Source organism: Lethenteron reissneri, unplaced genomic scaffold (assembly GCF_015708825.2).
Source record: "Lethenteron reissneri isolate LAM-NWPU_2019-01 unplaced genomic scaffold, ASM1570882v1 scaffold_1394, whole genome shotgun sequence".
NCBI lineage: Eukaryota > Metazoa > Chordata > Hyperoartia > Petromyzontiformes > Petromyzontidae > Lethenteron > Lethenteron reissneri.
Genome location: NW_026891107.1, coordinates 36,670 through 53,484, shown reverse-complemented (window position 1 = coordinate 53,484; position 16,815 = coordinate 36,670). Strand labels below are relative to the sequence as shown.

General features: G+C 49.0%; 2 protein-coding genes and 2 non-coding genes across 4 annotated transcripts in view; 1 reads left to right on the top strand and 3 right to left on the bottom strand.

Annotated features, from left to right (window-relative positions):
• LOC133362169 (zinc finger protein 883-like) overlaps positions 1-7,969 on the bottom strand; it is a 28,614-nt gene extending 20,645 nt beyond the window's left edge. The window contains exons 1-2 of the mRNA XM_061581122.1: positions 7,943-7,969; positions 6,030-6,860 (exon numbers count right to left, since the gene is read on the bottom strand). Of these exons, the coding sequence (XP_061437106.1) occupies positions 6,030-6,850 (821 nt within the window). The 5' untranslated portion in view covers positions 6,851-6,860; positions 7,943-7,969. The remainder of the gene's footprint in view (positions 1-6,029; positions 6,861-7,942) is intronic.
• On the bottom strand, positions 1,303-1,374 carry TRNAQ-UUG (transfer RNA glutamine (anticodon UUG)). The gene has a single exon. It is a non-coding gene; the product is annotated as a tRNA-Gln (tRNA).
• Positions 1,877-1,948, top strand: TRNAQ-UUG (transfer RNA glutamine (anticodon UUG)). Its single transcript has one exon. It is a non-coding gene; the product is annotated as a tRNA-Gln (tRNA).
• A 5,084-nt stretch (positions 7,970-13,053) lies between the features above and the next one.
• The window catches only part of LOC133362167 (uncharacterized), a 28,835-nt gene continuing 25,073 nt past the window's right edge, over positions 13,054-16,815 (bottom strand). The window contains exons 5-6 of the mRNA XM_061581120.1: positions 14,015-14,072; positions 13,054-13,150 (exon numbers count right to left, since the gene is read on the bottom strand). Of these exons, the coding sequence (XP_061437104.1) occupies positions 13,087-13,150; positions 14,015-14,072 (122 nt within the window). The 3' untranslated portion in view covers positions 13,054-13,086. The remainder of the gene's footprint in view (positions 13,151-14,014; positions 14,073-16,815) is intronic.

Here is a 16,815-nt window from a genome sequence, read left to right as displayed (position 1 = left end):
CGTTGGGTTCCCAGGGGGTCCAGACGCTTAAGCCTCTGGTCGCCGCCAACGGGGGGGGGGGGGATGTGTGTGCTCTGTGGGATGTCTGGTGGCGCACACGGCCCCACCCCTCGTTGGACCAGGCATAAAAGGAGAGCTCCCTGGACGATCGGGGCCCAGTTGTAACTCAAGACCCAAGACCCACGACCAGCCATCTGAAGACCCTGGGATGCTGTGAGAGCCAGTGGTGGGACTCTGGAACTCCCGACTCTACGACCTTGTGAGGGCGAGTTCCGGAGCGTAGCCAGAGTAGAGTATCTAGGCTGTGTAGCTAGGCTGTGTACCTAGGCTGTAACAGAGTATCAGGACTGTTGGAGAGTTGGACTGTTGGAGTGTTGTATTGTAATAAAGAAGTTACCTCTACAAGTGTCTCCGGAACCCGTTACACAATCACTGATCTGAATTCCCACATCGTGCTCAATTCCTAGATGCCACGATTTCACCTAACCCATCGCCCCTCTGTGCTATATTTGTCTTAACTCTTTCTCAATTCTCACTTGTGTAATGAGCCCAGTTCATCAGTTGGTTCCATGGTGTAATGGTTAGCACTCAGGACTCTGAACCCTGTGTTCTGCGTTCAAATCTCGGTGGAACCAAGTGTCTTTTTGTGTTGCAATAAATACGTCTCCGCATGTCGAGTTCAATCAATGTATTCGTTCTTATTTGACAAGTTAAATTTCTTTGGGTCTAGTAAGTTTTCTTGAAACCCATCTTGCTCTTACAAGAGCTGATTTCAATGCTACAGCTCCCACCACAGCTCAGTTCACAATTCCTTAGCAGGCGCCGTTTTCTAGTTCGCCTTTAACGCCCTGAAAAGTTCCACGTAAACGGCCTTCAGACAAATAAAAGTCTTTACCGCACTAACTCCTTAGAGGGCTTAAGCTCTGCTTGTTGGTCAGTGATTAATCGATTCAAATTTTTATTGAGACCACTTCATTGATGCAAAAAAGAAAAACCTGCGGCAACGATCTAACCACCGCTGGATGAAGATATCCGCACATTGCCGCAAATTCACATCGGGTGAAGAAACAATTGATTGTGGAGCAACGCTTATTTAATCACTCCATCTCTGGTGCACGTGTTCTAGGGCACTCAAACCTGAGCTAGCACACTTCGATTTAATTTATGGATGTACTGCCTCCTGTTCATACGTTTACACTATCATAAAACATTACCAAATGTGTGAATAATGTGCGTGTTTAACCCCGTTTTTCTCTCCCCAATAATTTATTTAGAAGCAAATCTTTAAAAAATGCACAACACAGGTTCCACCGAGATTTGAACTCGGATCGCAGGATTCAAAGTCCTGAGTGCTAACCATTACACCATGGAACCAACTGATGATACAGGCTCATTACACACGTGAGAAAAAATGAAGATAAATCGAGACAAATGACAGAGGGGACATCGGCAGGTGTCACCGTGGCATCTAGGAATTGAGCACGATGTTGGAAATCAGATGAGTGATTGCAGATTTAGTGGTTGTCACGTGAAGTCATTTTGGGAGCACAGCACTCCCGTTTGGCTCAACAGTCAGGTTGCCTTAGATCCTGAAGTCAAATTAAAACTCACATCTCGTAATTTTAATGACAAAACTACATGTTTTTTTAAACGTGGCGGGGTTACAAACGAGACGTGAACATAGTTCACAGAATTTAGAGTCCTGAGTGCTAATAACCATTATAACCGGCACACTTGCCCTACTAACTTCATAATCTCTTAACAGCAACCACTCATTCTTTAAAAAAAGTTGGAAGCAGCATTATTGTTTTAATGATTTAATACAATTGATTGAACCCACTCTCGTGTTGACTGTGTAACAAGCTTTCTGTGTGAAGGTTCCATGGTGTAATGGTTAGCACTCAGGACTTTGAATCCTGCGATCTGAGTTCAAATCTCGGTGGAACCAAGTCATGATTAAAAAATTCTTTTGGTAGTTGTTTCAATAATTGGGATCAACAGTTCTTAGTAATTATTTAAACTGCTTTTTCGTTTTATAGGTAGGAACAATAAGTTCCACACTGCTCACCAGGGATTTTTTGTCTGTCTGTCGTGCATAAATATATATATAATATAAACAGCTCTTTGATTGGTGGAGACCTCCTGCCGGAACGGAGAGGGGAGGGGCCTAAGGGAGGAGGGTGTCAGGGGAGGTGCCTAAGGGAGGGGGGGGTCAGGGGAGGGGCCTAAGGGAGAGGGGGTAAGGGGAGGGGCCTAAGGGAGAGGGGGTAAGGGGAGGGGCCTAAGCAAGGGGGAGGGGCCAATAGTGAAGGGGGCTGTCTGCCTGGCTGGCTGCCTGGCTGCCTCAAGTCACGTGATCTTGTACACAGGTAGAGGAACAGCAGGTTCCACACTGCCCACCAGGGATTATGTGTCTGTCTGTCGTGCACGAATGCGCTGTCCAACCAAGTTCCGACCTGCACACTGCGAAGGAACGTGTTTTTTTCCGTGTGTCTGTCCCGTCCGTCTGTCTCCGTGTGGACGCTAGACTTGCGAAGGGTTTGGCTCGCGAGCCGTGGAGTTGACGTTGACGACGAGTCGCTGGTTCCACGCCGCAAGCCCCGCGGTGAGCCGGCGCTGTTCCGCTTTCCCATCCGGAAACTTGAAAGTAGTTAAATGAACAGTTGAGTGCCGTTATTTCACATCGTTTAAAAAACACGTTCCTTCGGAGTGGGCAGGTAGGAACTTGGTTGGACAGCGCATTCGTGCACGACAGACAAATAATCCCTGGTGGGCAAGTATGGAACCTGTTGTTCCTCTACCTGTGTACAAGATCACGTGACTTGAGGTAGCCAGGCAGCCAGCCCCCTTCACTATTGGCCCCTCCCCTGACCCCCCTCCCTTAGGCCCCTCCCCTGACCACCCCCCCATATCCTCAGGCCCCTCCCCTGACCCCCCTCCCTTAGGCCCCTCCCCTCTCCGTACCCGGCAGTAGGTCTCCACCAATCAAAGAGCTGTTTATATTATATATTTATTTATGCACGACAGACAGACAGACAAATAATCCCTAGTGGGCAGTGTGGAACATTGTGTTCCTGCCTGTGTATTTCCTTGCGCCACTCAAGCTGCCTGGAGGTTGCCCCGAGCGAGGAGCTCACACGGCCGAATCGAACGAAGAACGCCACTTGACCGACTCAGAACGAGACGGTTCCGGGGCCAAACCAGAGCCGGTCTCGGACGCACCGCCCAGACACGGAGGGTGACACGCCCCCTCCACCACTCTAGCCATGACTGCCCCACGGTGGCTATGAGATGTTGACTACCTCGCCTGGTGCGCAGGAGGTCTGTGTCTCTCTCTCTCATCATCATCACGGTGGCTATGAGATGTTGACTACCTCGCCTGGTGCGCAGGAGGTCGTGGGTTCGATCCAGACCATGGCTACGCCTGCTGCTGTATGTTTGGAGTTTGTGGTGTCTTTCTCATCATCAAGGTGGCTATGAGATGTTGACTACCGCGGCTGATCTACAGGTCTGTGTCTCTCTCTTTCATCATCACCACGGTGGCTAGGAGATGTTGACTACCTCGCCTGGTGCGCAGGAGGTCGTGAGTTCCATCCCGACCCTGACGCCTGCTGCTGTATATTTTGAGTTTGTGGTGTCTCTCTCATCATCATCACGGTGGCTCGGAGATGTTGACTACCTCGCCAGGTACGCAGGAGGTCGTGGGTTCGATCCAGACCATGACAATGCCTGCTGCTGTATATTTGGAGTTTGCGTGTCTCTCTCTCATCATCACGGTGGCTATGAGATGTTAACTACCTCGCCGGGTGTACAGGAGGTCGTGAGTTCCATCACGACCCTGACGATGCCTGCTGCTGTATACTTGGAGTTTGCGGTGTTTCTCTCATCACGGTGGCTAGGAGATGTTGACTACCTCGCCTGGTGCGCAGGAGGTCGTGGGTTCGATCCAGACCATGGCGACGCCTGCTGCTGTATATTTGGAGTTTGCGGTGTCTCTCTCATCATCACGGTGGCTATGAGATGTTAACTACCTCGCCGGGTGTACAGGAGGTCGTGAGTTCCATCCCGACAGGCTAAAATAACCCCTGCCCCGATTAAACCCGGGTATAGTTTGGCCCAGTCCAGAGTATACCCGGGGGGGGGGGGGATGAAGTCTCCAAGGCTAAACTAGACCCCCCGGGGGTTTAAACTCGACTGGGCCAGACCATACCGCTCCAGGCCAGACTCTGCCCATGTGAAAGTTCAAAGGCAATTATCCAGACAGAGAACAGGCGACAACGAACTGCAATCGATATCTAAAACGCGTACGCGTGGAAGTAAGAATCTAAATTTGATCAATTGAAGCATTTTTAGGGTTCAGGGGTTATTATTAAAGTTTTTTTCTGGTTGAAGCAGTCAAAGTCGATGTGTTTACAGTTTAAAATAAAATGTTGGAAAAATTTAGTAATTCACGTGTATATCGCTCAACGCCATTACTATCACGGGGGTATGATTTGGCCTAGAGGGGCATCATTTGGCCTAGGCCATAATATACCCGGCTATAATCTAGCCTAGGCCGTTTAGACCCCGGGTATACTACAGGCTGTGGGTATACTACAGGCTGTGTGTACACTACACCTGTGGGTATACTACGGCCTGTGGGTATACTACGGCATTTGGGTATACTCCGGCCTCTTACACCGGGTAAAGTCTCGTAAATGGAATGACCATTGTCAGCCGTGATTGATCTATGGCTGAATGAAAGCCTCCCCAGCTATCGTCATCTCTCAAGATCCCAACACAGGATTCTGTCACGTTGACAAAAGACAAATAGTTCACTGCAGTCACGAAAGCTTTCAATCAAAAGATGCACACATTTATTTAAAAGCAAACGGGCATGTGTGGATACTACCCTTTGACCTGTATCACAAGAACAACGGGTCTCACCTGAGTGATCTGTACAGGTTACTTCCAAAAACACAAACTTTGTCCTAACATCACTTATTCAATGTTTGACCCTCATAAATAAAATGTTGCATGTACACAAAATCAGTGTTCATTCTAAATCATTGACAGACATTTTCCATTTTAACAAAATGTAATTACTGCAGTAAAATATACTGCACCAGGTTAAGCTATTTCAAATAATTATGCACCGTCTGCTTAACAGTGGATGTAAAACATACTATTGTGTCATTCAAAACCAGTAGGCCATTGCATGCTTGCGTCTTGAGTCAAAATGTAGCAAATTCTCAACATTACCGACAAATTACACAACTGACATGAAACATCGTCGCCCCCCTACTGACAGGCTCTTGTTCACATACTCTTTGGTTCTTTCAGTAAAGTCATGTTGGTAGCAAAAATAATAGTAGATCAGGAAGTTTAGATCGTAACACAGGGATCTACCCAACCCACAGGGAACACAAAGACTGGCCGCTCACTCTTACTCTGCAGGTTGAACCCAGGAACTGAGTGTTCAACTTCACATTATTTTCATTAAAGGCCCGTGACAAAGGAGCATCTATTGGAGCGACGTCTCAAGCTGACACATCTACCGGGTCTCCCTTTGACTTTGTGTTTTCTAAGAAGTCCACCCACACCTCCACCTCCACAAACTGCTGGGAGTTGCCTCACTCTGCCTCACAGTCAGAATTCCCCTCCTGCTTCACGTTGCCTCCATCAATGTGAAGGTCCCATTTTGCAGTATAATCTTCATCTTCACATTTTACCATCACTTCTTCACTCTTCACCATCACTTCTTTGCTCTTCACCATCACCTCTTCACATTTCACCTCGATACCTTTAAGTGTCCAAGCTGGGATTTTCCTCCAGTTATTGTTTGATGAGGGATGGGCTCATTGCGGCACTTTGACTTTCACAAGCTGATTTCAGACTCCACTCCTTGCAGATCTTCTGATGCTTGTGTGTTCTCTGGTGTACTTGAAGATTTGATGACCGTGCAAACGCCTTCCCGCCAAGTGCACCTGAAGGGTTTCTCTCCTGTGTGTGTTCTCTGGTGTCTTACAAGAGTAGATGAATCCACAAACGCTTTCCCACACACACTGCACTTGAAGTGTTTCTCTCCCGTGTGCGTTCTCTCGTGTCTTTGAAGATGTTCTGACCGTGTAAACGCCTTACCGCAAAGAAAGCACCTGAAGGGTTTCTCTCCCGTGTGTGTTCTCTGGTGATTTTTAAGAGCAGATGACTGTGAAAATGCCTTGCTACACACAGTGCACTTGAAGAGTTTCTCTCCTGTGTGTGTTCTCTGATGATTTTTAAGAGTAGATGACTGACAAAATGCCTTCCCACACACAGTGCACTTGAAGGGTTTCTCTCCTGTGTGTGTTCTCTGGTGGGCCTGAACAACGGATGCTTGTGCAAACGCCTTCCCGCAAATCGTGCACCTGAAAGGTTTCACTCCAGTGTGTGTTCTCTGGTGTATTACAAGATTATGTGACTGTGAAAATGCCTTCCCACACACACTGCACTTGAAGGGTTTCTCTCCCGTGTGTGTTCTCTGGTGTCTTTGAAGAGTTTGTGACTTTGCAAACGTTTTCCCGCACAGAAAGCACCTGAAGGGTTTCTCTCCTGTGTGTGTTCTCTGGTGATTTTCAAGATGATATGACTGTGAAAATGCCATGCTACACACACTGCACTTGAAGGGTTTCTCTCCCGTGTGTGTTCTCTGGTGTTTTTTAAGAACAGATGACAGTGGAAATGCCTTCCCACACACAGTGCACTTGAAGGGTTTCTCTCCTGTGTGTGTTCTCTGGTGCTGTGTCAAATTTCCAGTGCGATCCGTGCTGTATGCACTCTGGTCGCATTGTTGCCTTGCCGTACCGAGCTGTGCTGACTGCCTTTGCTCCATTAGACCAATTCTGCAGAGGAAGCGTCGAAGTAAGCGTCAGCTGCAGACAGATAATAGGAATGTCCACACCATTCTAGATTTGAAGCTTTCGTGACTGCAAGGATTCATATTCTTAGGTTATTTCGTTAAAGTCACGCAGGTAAAAAATGTAAATTAATAAAAGTAAAATAAAACAAATTAAAAAATTCACGACGTTTCGGAAGCAACACAAGCCTCCGTCTTCAGGTGGAACCGTCATAGCCACGACAGCTGTATCAAGTAAAAAAAAAAAACACAGCTGTCGTGGCTGTGACGTTTCCACCTGAAGACGGAGGCTTGTGTTGCTTCCGAAACATCGTGAATTTTTTAATTTGTTTTATTTTACTTTTATTAATTTACATTTTTTACCTACGTGACTTTACCGAAAAAAACCTAAGAATATATCCACTCCGGTATCGAGGCACAGAAGAACGCATACGTACAGTCACACGTGACTTACACGTCTATACTTATTCATATATTCATGATGTAGTAAAAACGTTTCTCAAATTCATCACACGGGCTGTAATGGCACACAATGAGAGAGCAAGTGGTCATAAATATGCCTGGGAGCCCTCGTATCTTAAAAATGAATGTTAACCCAAAACTCCGAGCACACAATTTCGGCTGTCTGGCTACAAAAGGAATATGTATAAAAGCTAAATTCAGCTGACATTGCAAAGGGTGTTGAAAACAATTCTATTTGTGCTATGCAGAAATGCATAAATTAACGTTCAATCACAACTTAGATGTCCTTGAATGCTGGGATGAACAGATCCGAATTCAGCTGCATGTGCTTCCAGAGGGAAACAAAAATAAACTATTGTTTTGATATAACCTCAGTGTTCAACAGAGTTTAAATAGACTTTACTGCAAAAACAAACTTTACACTGTCACACAATGGCATGGTTAACAGGTGGTGGTTTGACCAGAACCATGCCTGGCCACCTTCATCTGCTCAGAATAAATGATTCCTCACTCCACCAAGTAATTAATTGAGGATCAATCAACATAGCCGAGGCTAACTGGAGTTTGTGTGTCTCTCTCTCCGTGGTGAGATGTTAACTACCTCACCTGGTATGCAGGAAGTCGTGGGTTCGATCCCGGCCCTGGCGGCTGCTGCTGCTGTATATTTAGAGTTTGCGTGTCTCTCTCTCTACGTGACTTTACCGAAAGAACCAAGAACATGAAAGTCACTTATTTGAACGGCCCTGGACTGAGACTGCCTGTGACCTTCAGCGTTGAGGCGCCGCTCAAATAACTAAACAGCAGCAAAGGCAAACGACAAACATCGTGAGTAGTGAACAGCGAGTGGATTAGCACGGCTGGGCTACGTACGGTGCGAAAGAAGTTCAACACACACAGAGCAGAAGTTGTTGTTTGTGTCACTTTTTTTGTTGCAACTTACGGTGCGAAAGAAGTTCAACACACACAGAGCAGAAGTTGTTGTTTGTGTCACTTTTTTTGTTGCAACTTGCCGGAAATCTGTTAAAATAAACACAAATAAGCCGCGTGGCTCGGCAGATTTCCCCAGTAACGAACCAAACACCTCTTCCGATTGCGAAACAAACTCGGCAATCAGTTGTGCAGACCAGAAGGGGGGTGGGGAGTGAATGTCGTCGTGAATGACAGCGGGTGTCTGTCATTGACTGGGTTATATCGACATGCACAACGTATGTTGATCACGCATGCACACGATGCATGCGCATTGCGTGTGTACGTTCGGCCGTTGTAAAAATAACTTCACCCAAATACACTCGTAGCGATGTTGACGTGTAACCCGGTCACAGGAGCAGACTTCAAGCGGCTAATGCCGATGGGTAAAGGTGCAGTCCTGCAAGTGCTCGCGTCACCGCTGTGACGGAAGGTTTTCTCGAGGGAGCTCTGGAGAGAGCCTCCGTGGGATGTAACTTGGCCTACTCTTCCACGCTGGCCGATACTTTGTTTTAGGAGAGGTAGGACTACACAGAATCGGTGATGATGTATCTTGGAGGAATCCGATGAGCTGTGAAGCTCTTCATCACAGATATCCAGTCGGAAATGTTGACCACCACCACCCACATTTTACCCCACCGGTGAAATTAAAGCATGCACACACTCTTGAGGGCCTTGTGATTCTAAATGTGGAGGGAAAACCCGGAGAGAAATCCACGTGGCCACGGGGAGAGAGACACGCAGACTTCAAATATACAGCAGCAGGCGTTAGTCGGGATCGAACCCACGACCTCTTGTATACCAGGCGAGGTAGTCAACATCTCCTAGCCACCGTGATGATGAGAGAGACACGCAGACTCCAAATATACAGCAAGCGTCAGGGTTTGGATAGAACCCACAACCTGTATACCAGGCGAGGTAGTCAACATCTCCTAGCCACCGTGATGATGATGAGAGAGAGACACGCAGATTTTAAATATACAGCAGCAGGCGTTAGTCGGGATCGAACCCACGACCTCTTGTGTACCAGGCGAGGTAGTTAACATCTCCTAGGCACCGTGATGATGATGCTCTTTCGATTAACCCCGGTGTGTGCCAATACAAGTTGGCCCGGCTCATCTTTTGCCTCCTCGGTTGCATACTGATAGTGTGCCTCTGTGTATGTGGGGCGGGCAGACATGTGGCGTGCTGGTTAGTGAAATGCGCTACAAACGTGGTGATCTGAATACAAATGTCCAGCAGCCACTTCTAACTCGGTTGCAAATATAGGAACCGTTCCTGGGCATTCCCTTGGCTTTGAGCCTTAAGTGAGTAAGTAGCCGGCGTGTGACGTCAGCTTCAGCGTTGGGGAGACAGGCGTGGTGCTGGCCACCCCACCACCATTGCAGCCTTCACGGCTACCAGCAAATCGCATTGCCCCAACAGTCAGCACAGTCAGCATCGGCCGCACAGGGGTTCTTTTGAAAATGTGTAATGCTTATGTGGGTGAGCGAGGCTAAGGGTGTACGAGTGTGTGTTGGACAAAGTATTGTAATTCAAACCTTGCAAAAATTAACCGGTGAAAACAAAGTTTTTCACTTTAAATCCTTTATATGCGTGGCGGCTAGAGTCCTCTCGTCCTCTGGCTTGAGATGGCTGCCACCTATGGGTCAGATGATTGTCTGCCACCATTAAGCAATTGGTAATTAAATATTTTTTTTAAAAAATTCCCTAAACAGTGTAAAATTTGGGAAATTTTTTTTTCACGAAAATTAATCGTCACGCACAACGAGTCTGTGTGGAAAATGTCAGCTCGATTGGATCACGGGAAGTGGGTTAAAAAACGACTGGAAGATTTGCACGGTCGTAAGCAAGCACGCACGCAATCACGCAAGCAAGCAAGTGAACTTAATATAAAGGATTTTTAAAAAACAGGTGCCGTTCTTGGCTTCTGGTATCTGGCATGCTCCTTCTCAAGGTCATCTCAGCCTCATATGAATGAGTGTTCCGTGCTGTTTGGGACTTCAAATGTGAAGAAGTCCACGTTGGCTTTGGGTACCTGGTGCCTGTGTCACCGTGTGTGCAATAGACGCTCGCCAGCAACGTATCCCGGCATTGCGACATCGCTGGCCAAGGACACGAGAGGAACAGCGACCTTCTGCTGCTGTCACAATGTCTATGAGCTCGCAGGCATGACACGTCATGAGAGTATTCTTTGGTTCTTTCGGTAAAGTCACGTATGAAGATAAAAAAATAAATTAAATACTAGCATACGACGTTTCGATTGCAACACAAGCAATCATCATCAGGTATAACTTAAATAGAAACACAAATCTATTATACTTAGAAATGTAATGTAATACAACAGAGAGTCGGATAACATAACAGTCAACACCCTATCTGGTTGATTACGTTCTTCCTGAGAATGCCAAATTTGAGAGAGATTAAACACAGAACCAGAATCATAATCTCTCTCTCAAATGTAGCATTCTCAGGAAGAACGTAATCAACCAGATAGGGTGTTGACTGTTATGTTATCCGACTCTCTGTTGTATTACATTACATTTCTAAGTATACTAGATTTGTGTTTCTATTTAATTTATACCTGATGATGATTGCTTGTGTTGCAATCGAAACGTCGTATGCTAGTATTTAATTAAATTTATTATTTTATCTTTATACGTGACTTTACCGAAAGAACCAAAGAATAATTCCTGCAGTCACGAAAGCTCCAAATTAAGTCATGAGAGTCCTTGACAAGAGCAGTCCTTTGTGTGCACAAGTCAGGGCAGCTCGATCAGCTACTGGAAGTGATTCATCGCGAGACACAGCTGCCATAGATATTGGCTCAGTCACGTCTGGATTTGACCTTCCACAATGTGAGTTTTTATCTTCAGCATCGTACGCTTTGTCACACTTTATGTTGAACGATGAGAAGCTCGTGAGGCAGAAGAAGTGCGTGCAGCATGGAGACAGGTGAGAGTAGTGACACGTGCAGAAGATGACTTCGAGACTGCAAAATTTTACACTGTTTAGGGGAAAATACATATTTAATTACCAATTGTTTAATGCTGCCAGACAATCATCTGACCCATAGGTGGCAGCCATCTCAAGCCAGAGGACGAGAGGACTCTAGCCGCCCCGATGCCACGCATATAAAGGATTTATAGTGAAAAACTTTGTTTTTACGGGTTAAATTTTTATTTATTTATGAATAAAATCGCAACAATGTAAACAATCCGACAGCTGTGCTCCTGTAATCGACACGGCAGGCTGAGGATGGGCAGGGAAGATGTATTATTTGTTTCATCCCTGCTACAGCTCAATGGAGAGTGATACAAGCTCCAGATCATGAGATTAAAGAGGTAATACATTTGATAGTCAGAAAACAATTCAAGTCAATCCCTAAACAAACATATCATCATCGTGTTTCCATGTTTTTTTATTGTGTCGACTCATTTCACAATAAACATGGGTACATGTTATCTTATAAAATCCATTTGTTGCGATGACATTTACAAAGGTCGTCGTCACGGAGAAAGACCACATCGTCGTACAGACGGAGACAAGTGCAGGGTTCACTGCACACAGCCCCGCTTCTCGTTCGATGTCAAACTCGTGTCAAGGGGACAATGGCTGATGGAATATGAATGAGCTGCCGTGAGGTTTAGCGAGGACGAGATGTTGGGGGGAAAAGACACGAGGCAAAAACAATTGAAGACACGACTTGGCAACTTGAAGGAGGTGAAATGAAGAATAAGGCTTAACACCCAAAGGGATTTTGGAAGTTTGAGCAAAAGCGCCGCCATTGGGCAGAGGCGTGGAGAGAGACGCAGCGCCAGGGTCATAGTATTTGTACTGGTAGGAACCCACTGGTTACACCAGCCCACAGGGGATTATTGTTTCCGTCCGTCGTGCAGGGAGGGGAGGGGCTGGGTGGGGTGGGGCTGGGTGGGGAGGGGCTGGTCACCCCGTGGTGCCTTTATAAAACTCAACGTTTAACCTACTCACGCCAGCTTGTGCCCGCCCTCACAGTCGGCATATTTGCGGAATACACCACGCCCTCTCTGGGGCTTGGCCTGGGAGGAATATTTCCGACCGAAACACTTTGAAGACATTCTCAAGCAGACAGATAAACAAGAATGTGATATTCGTGATAAATGTGAACTTTCAAAAGTTGACGTTACATGTGTAATGCGGCGTAAATGGGGTTGCTGCTGGACTCTGGCCCAATCACGCGGCCCGGGGTGTTGGGGGCGGAGCCCGGTACGGGGGGCGTGTGGGAGGGGCCGCTGTCACCTCGGCAGCTCCAATGGGAAGCGAGGTGAACGGGGGTGGAGCCAGCAGGGCAGGATGGGAAAGCCGGATGTGACGATCAGGAAGGGGAGGAGTCGGGGTCACGTGGGAGAGAGGTTATAGAGAGGAGCCCGGGAGAGATCGGGGCCAGTCGATGGAGTGAAGAAGCGGGACCACGTGGGGTGGCCGCCGCCCCATCAGCCACGTGACTGAGGGGGCTTCCGCACACCGTCGGCCAGCGGTGTGCGGAGCGGGGAGGAGCGGAGCGACTGACGGGAGAGCGCGTGCGGGGCGCGCGAGAGGAGACACTGGTCCCTTGTCAGGAGCAGCGGGTGTGAGGATGAGTGGCGGAGCTGAGGAGGGAGTACGTGCGGGGCGCGCGAGAGGAGACGACGCTGGTCCGCGGAGGAGACCAGTGGGGTGCGGAGAAGAACCTGAATAAAAGACGAGCGGAGACCAGCAGTAAATGACGCCGTCTTTTATTACACCACCATCGCCTCCTTCTCCCCTCACGTCTCCTCCTCCACCACCACCACCACCACGTGCTGCAGCTTCGTCATCTCCACGCCGCCGCTGTGGCGACCCCCGGCCAGCACACCGCGCCCGTAGCCATTGGAGGGAGCGGAGACAGTAGGCGATGGTGAGACGCACGTACCTCGCGCGAGTGCGATACGCACGCACCCAGTGCACGAGCGTGCGCGTACGTTGAACTCGTTATTCCGCACCGCTCGTAGACAAACCGTTTCTAATTCGGAGGTTCGGGTGAAGGTTGACAAACTGAACGCACGAAGCGCATCGACAGGAGCCGCTTCTGAAGGCGCCGCAAACTCCAAATATCAAGCGGCAGGCATCGTCAGGGGTCGAACCCACGACCTCCTGCGTGCCAGGCGAGGTAGTCAACATCTCCGAGCCACCGCGGAGTGATGGTGCAGGAGCCAGACGGATGGCGTCGCCGCCACGCCCCACGTGGTGTGGCGGCGGTGATTTGGGGAGCGGCTTTCATCCGGCGGTGTCAACCGTCAACCGGGGGGGGGGGGGGGGGGGGGGGGGGGCAAGGTCCTAAAATTCTGATTGTTTCTGCTCCACCGTGGTGGTGGTGGTGGTGGAGGTGGCGGTGTTGGTGGCGGCGGCGTTGTTGGCGGTGTTGGTGGCTGTGGTGGTTGCGGCGTAGGTGTAGGTGGTGTTGGTGTTGGTGTTGTTGGTGGTGTTGGTGGCGGTGTTGGTGGCGGTGGCGGTATTGGTGGCGGTGGCGGTATTGGTGTTGGTGGCGGTGGCGGTGTTGGTGGCGGTGGTGGTAGTGTTGGTGGCGGTGTTGGTATTGGTGGTGGTGGTGTTAGTGGCGGTGGTGTTGGTGTAAGTGTTGGTGGTGTTGGTATTGGTGGTGGTGTTGGTATTGGTGGCGGTGGTATTGGTGTTGGTGGTAGTTGTGTTGGCTACCTGCACTCGGCATCGCTCTTGGGGACCACGCTCTGGGCGTTCCCTCCTCGCCCGTCCGCTGGGGAAAGACCACGCCGAGAAAAACCTCACAGACGCACAGAACTCTGCGACGCTTCCCGAAATGCAACAACAACAACCAGCAGCAGCAGCAGCATTGATGATGATGCCGGTTGTGGTTGTTGTCATCGTCGTTGTAATTGCCGGTGAAGTGTCACCAGGTACTCGAATTGACGAATGTTGTGGTGGGTTTACTCTCCAACACTACACACTACACTACTATATACACTACACACTACATACACTACACTACTATATACACTACACTACTACATACACTACACTAGTATACACTACACACTACACTAGTATACACTAGTACTAGCTGTACTACCCGGCTTCGCCCGGGACTTGTATCCACCACGGCCGGCCGCCTTTGTCTCCCCAGTGGCGATGTTAATACGCCACACCAGTTACTCGTTTGAGGCTGAGTCGACCTATGGGAGGTTCAAATAATCTTGACCGGTGGTGGCCATGAGCGGGAATCGAACTCGGTTCGCCGGGTTGGTAGCGCAGCGTAGCGTTAACCACTACACCCACCGCTCCTCACACACACAGACGCACAGACACACACACAGACACACACGCAGACACACACAGACAGACACAGACAGACACACAGACAGCACGCTAACCACTACACTACCGCTCCCCACACACCACACACGCACACACACAGACACACACACAGACACACAGACACACAGACAGACACACACACACAGACACACAGACAGCACGCTAACCACTACACTACCGCTCCCCACACACCACACACGCACACACACAGACACACACACAGACACACACACACAGACACACACACAGACACACACACACAGACACACACACAGGCAGCACGCTAAGCACTACACTACCGTTCCCCCTACACACCACACACGCACACACACACAGACACAGACACACACACAGACACACACACAGACACACACACACAGACACACACACAGACACACACACACAGACACACACACACAGACACACACACACAGACACAGGCAGCACGCTAAGCACTACACTACCGTTCCCCCTACACAACACACGCGCACACACACAGACACACACACAGACACACACACACAGACACACAGACAGACACACACACACAGACACACACACAGACACACACACACAGACACACAGACAGCACGCTAACCACTACACTACCGCTCCCCACACACCACACACGCACACACACAGACACACACACAGACACACACACACAGGCAGCACGCTAAGCACTACACTACCGTTCCCCCTACACAAAACACGCGCACACACACAGACACACACACACACACAGACACACAGACACAGGCAGCACGCTAAGCACTACACTACCGTTCCCCCTACACAACACACGCGCACACACACAGACACACACACACAGACACACAGACAGACACACACACACAGACACACACACACAGACACACACACACAGACACACAGACACAGGCAGCACGCTAAGCACTACACTACCGTTCCCCCTACACAACACACGCGCGCGCGTCCATAGGTACACATACACGCGCTTGCTGCAGACACACACATACACACACATACATACACGCACATACACACAAACACATACACACACATACACACACATGCATACACACAGACATACACACAAACACATACACACACATACACACACATGCATACACACAGACATACACATACATACAAACACACACATACATACACACAAACACATACACAATACACACACACATACATACACACACATACATACACACAAACACATACAGACACATACATACACACAGACATACACATAAACACATACACACATAGCCATGACCCGGCTTTGCCCGGGACTTGTATCCACCACGCCCGGCCGCCTTTGTCTCCCCAGTGGCGATGTTAATACGCCACACCAGTTACTCGTTTTGAGGCTGAGTCCCTCCCTCGCCACTCTCCCTCCCTCGCCACTCTGCCTCCCTCGCCACTCTGCCTCCCTCGCCACTCTGCCTCCCTCGCCACTCTGTAGAGGACGTGAAATTTGTATGAATTTACCTCAGAGTGGCGTGTTGGGTGTCGAGGCCTAGCACCGTGCAGAGCCTCACGCCTTGCCTGATTTTCCCACCTGGCGAACGCTGGGTACGGGTGCCGGTCCCCCCCCCCCCCCCGCGCTATTAAAAATGGCGTCCACCCCGCGGCGAAAAGTTGCTACTCGTTGCCAGGGGCAACCGCCGTCCAATGAAAGTGCGTATGGTCCGAAATCCACACACACATACACAGACAGACAGACATGCACGATTTTATATATATAGATACACTACACTACTATATACACTACACACTACTCTACTATATACACTACACTACTATATACACTACACACTACACTAGTATACACTACACAACACACTAGTATACACTACACTACTATATACACTATCAACTAGTAAGTCGTTGGCACGTTCTGTCTACGTGACACTAAGCCTGACTAAGTGGCTGTGTCACAACTTGTTTTGTAGAAGCTTCACCGGCTATCACAAGTGACAGCTTCACTCGGTGGCTTATTGTCGTCATTGTCGTTGGGTGGCAAATGTATAGCAGCAGCAGCAGCAGCAACAACATCAGCAGCAACAGCATCAGCAGCAACAGCATCAGCAGCAGCAACCAAATGACTCTGAACGCGTGGAGACGTCGATTCCGAACGTGGAGGGGGGGTGGGGGGGACCGCAGGGCCC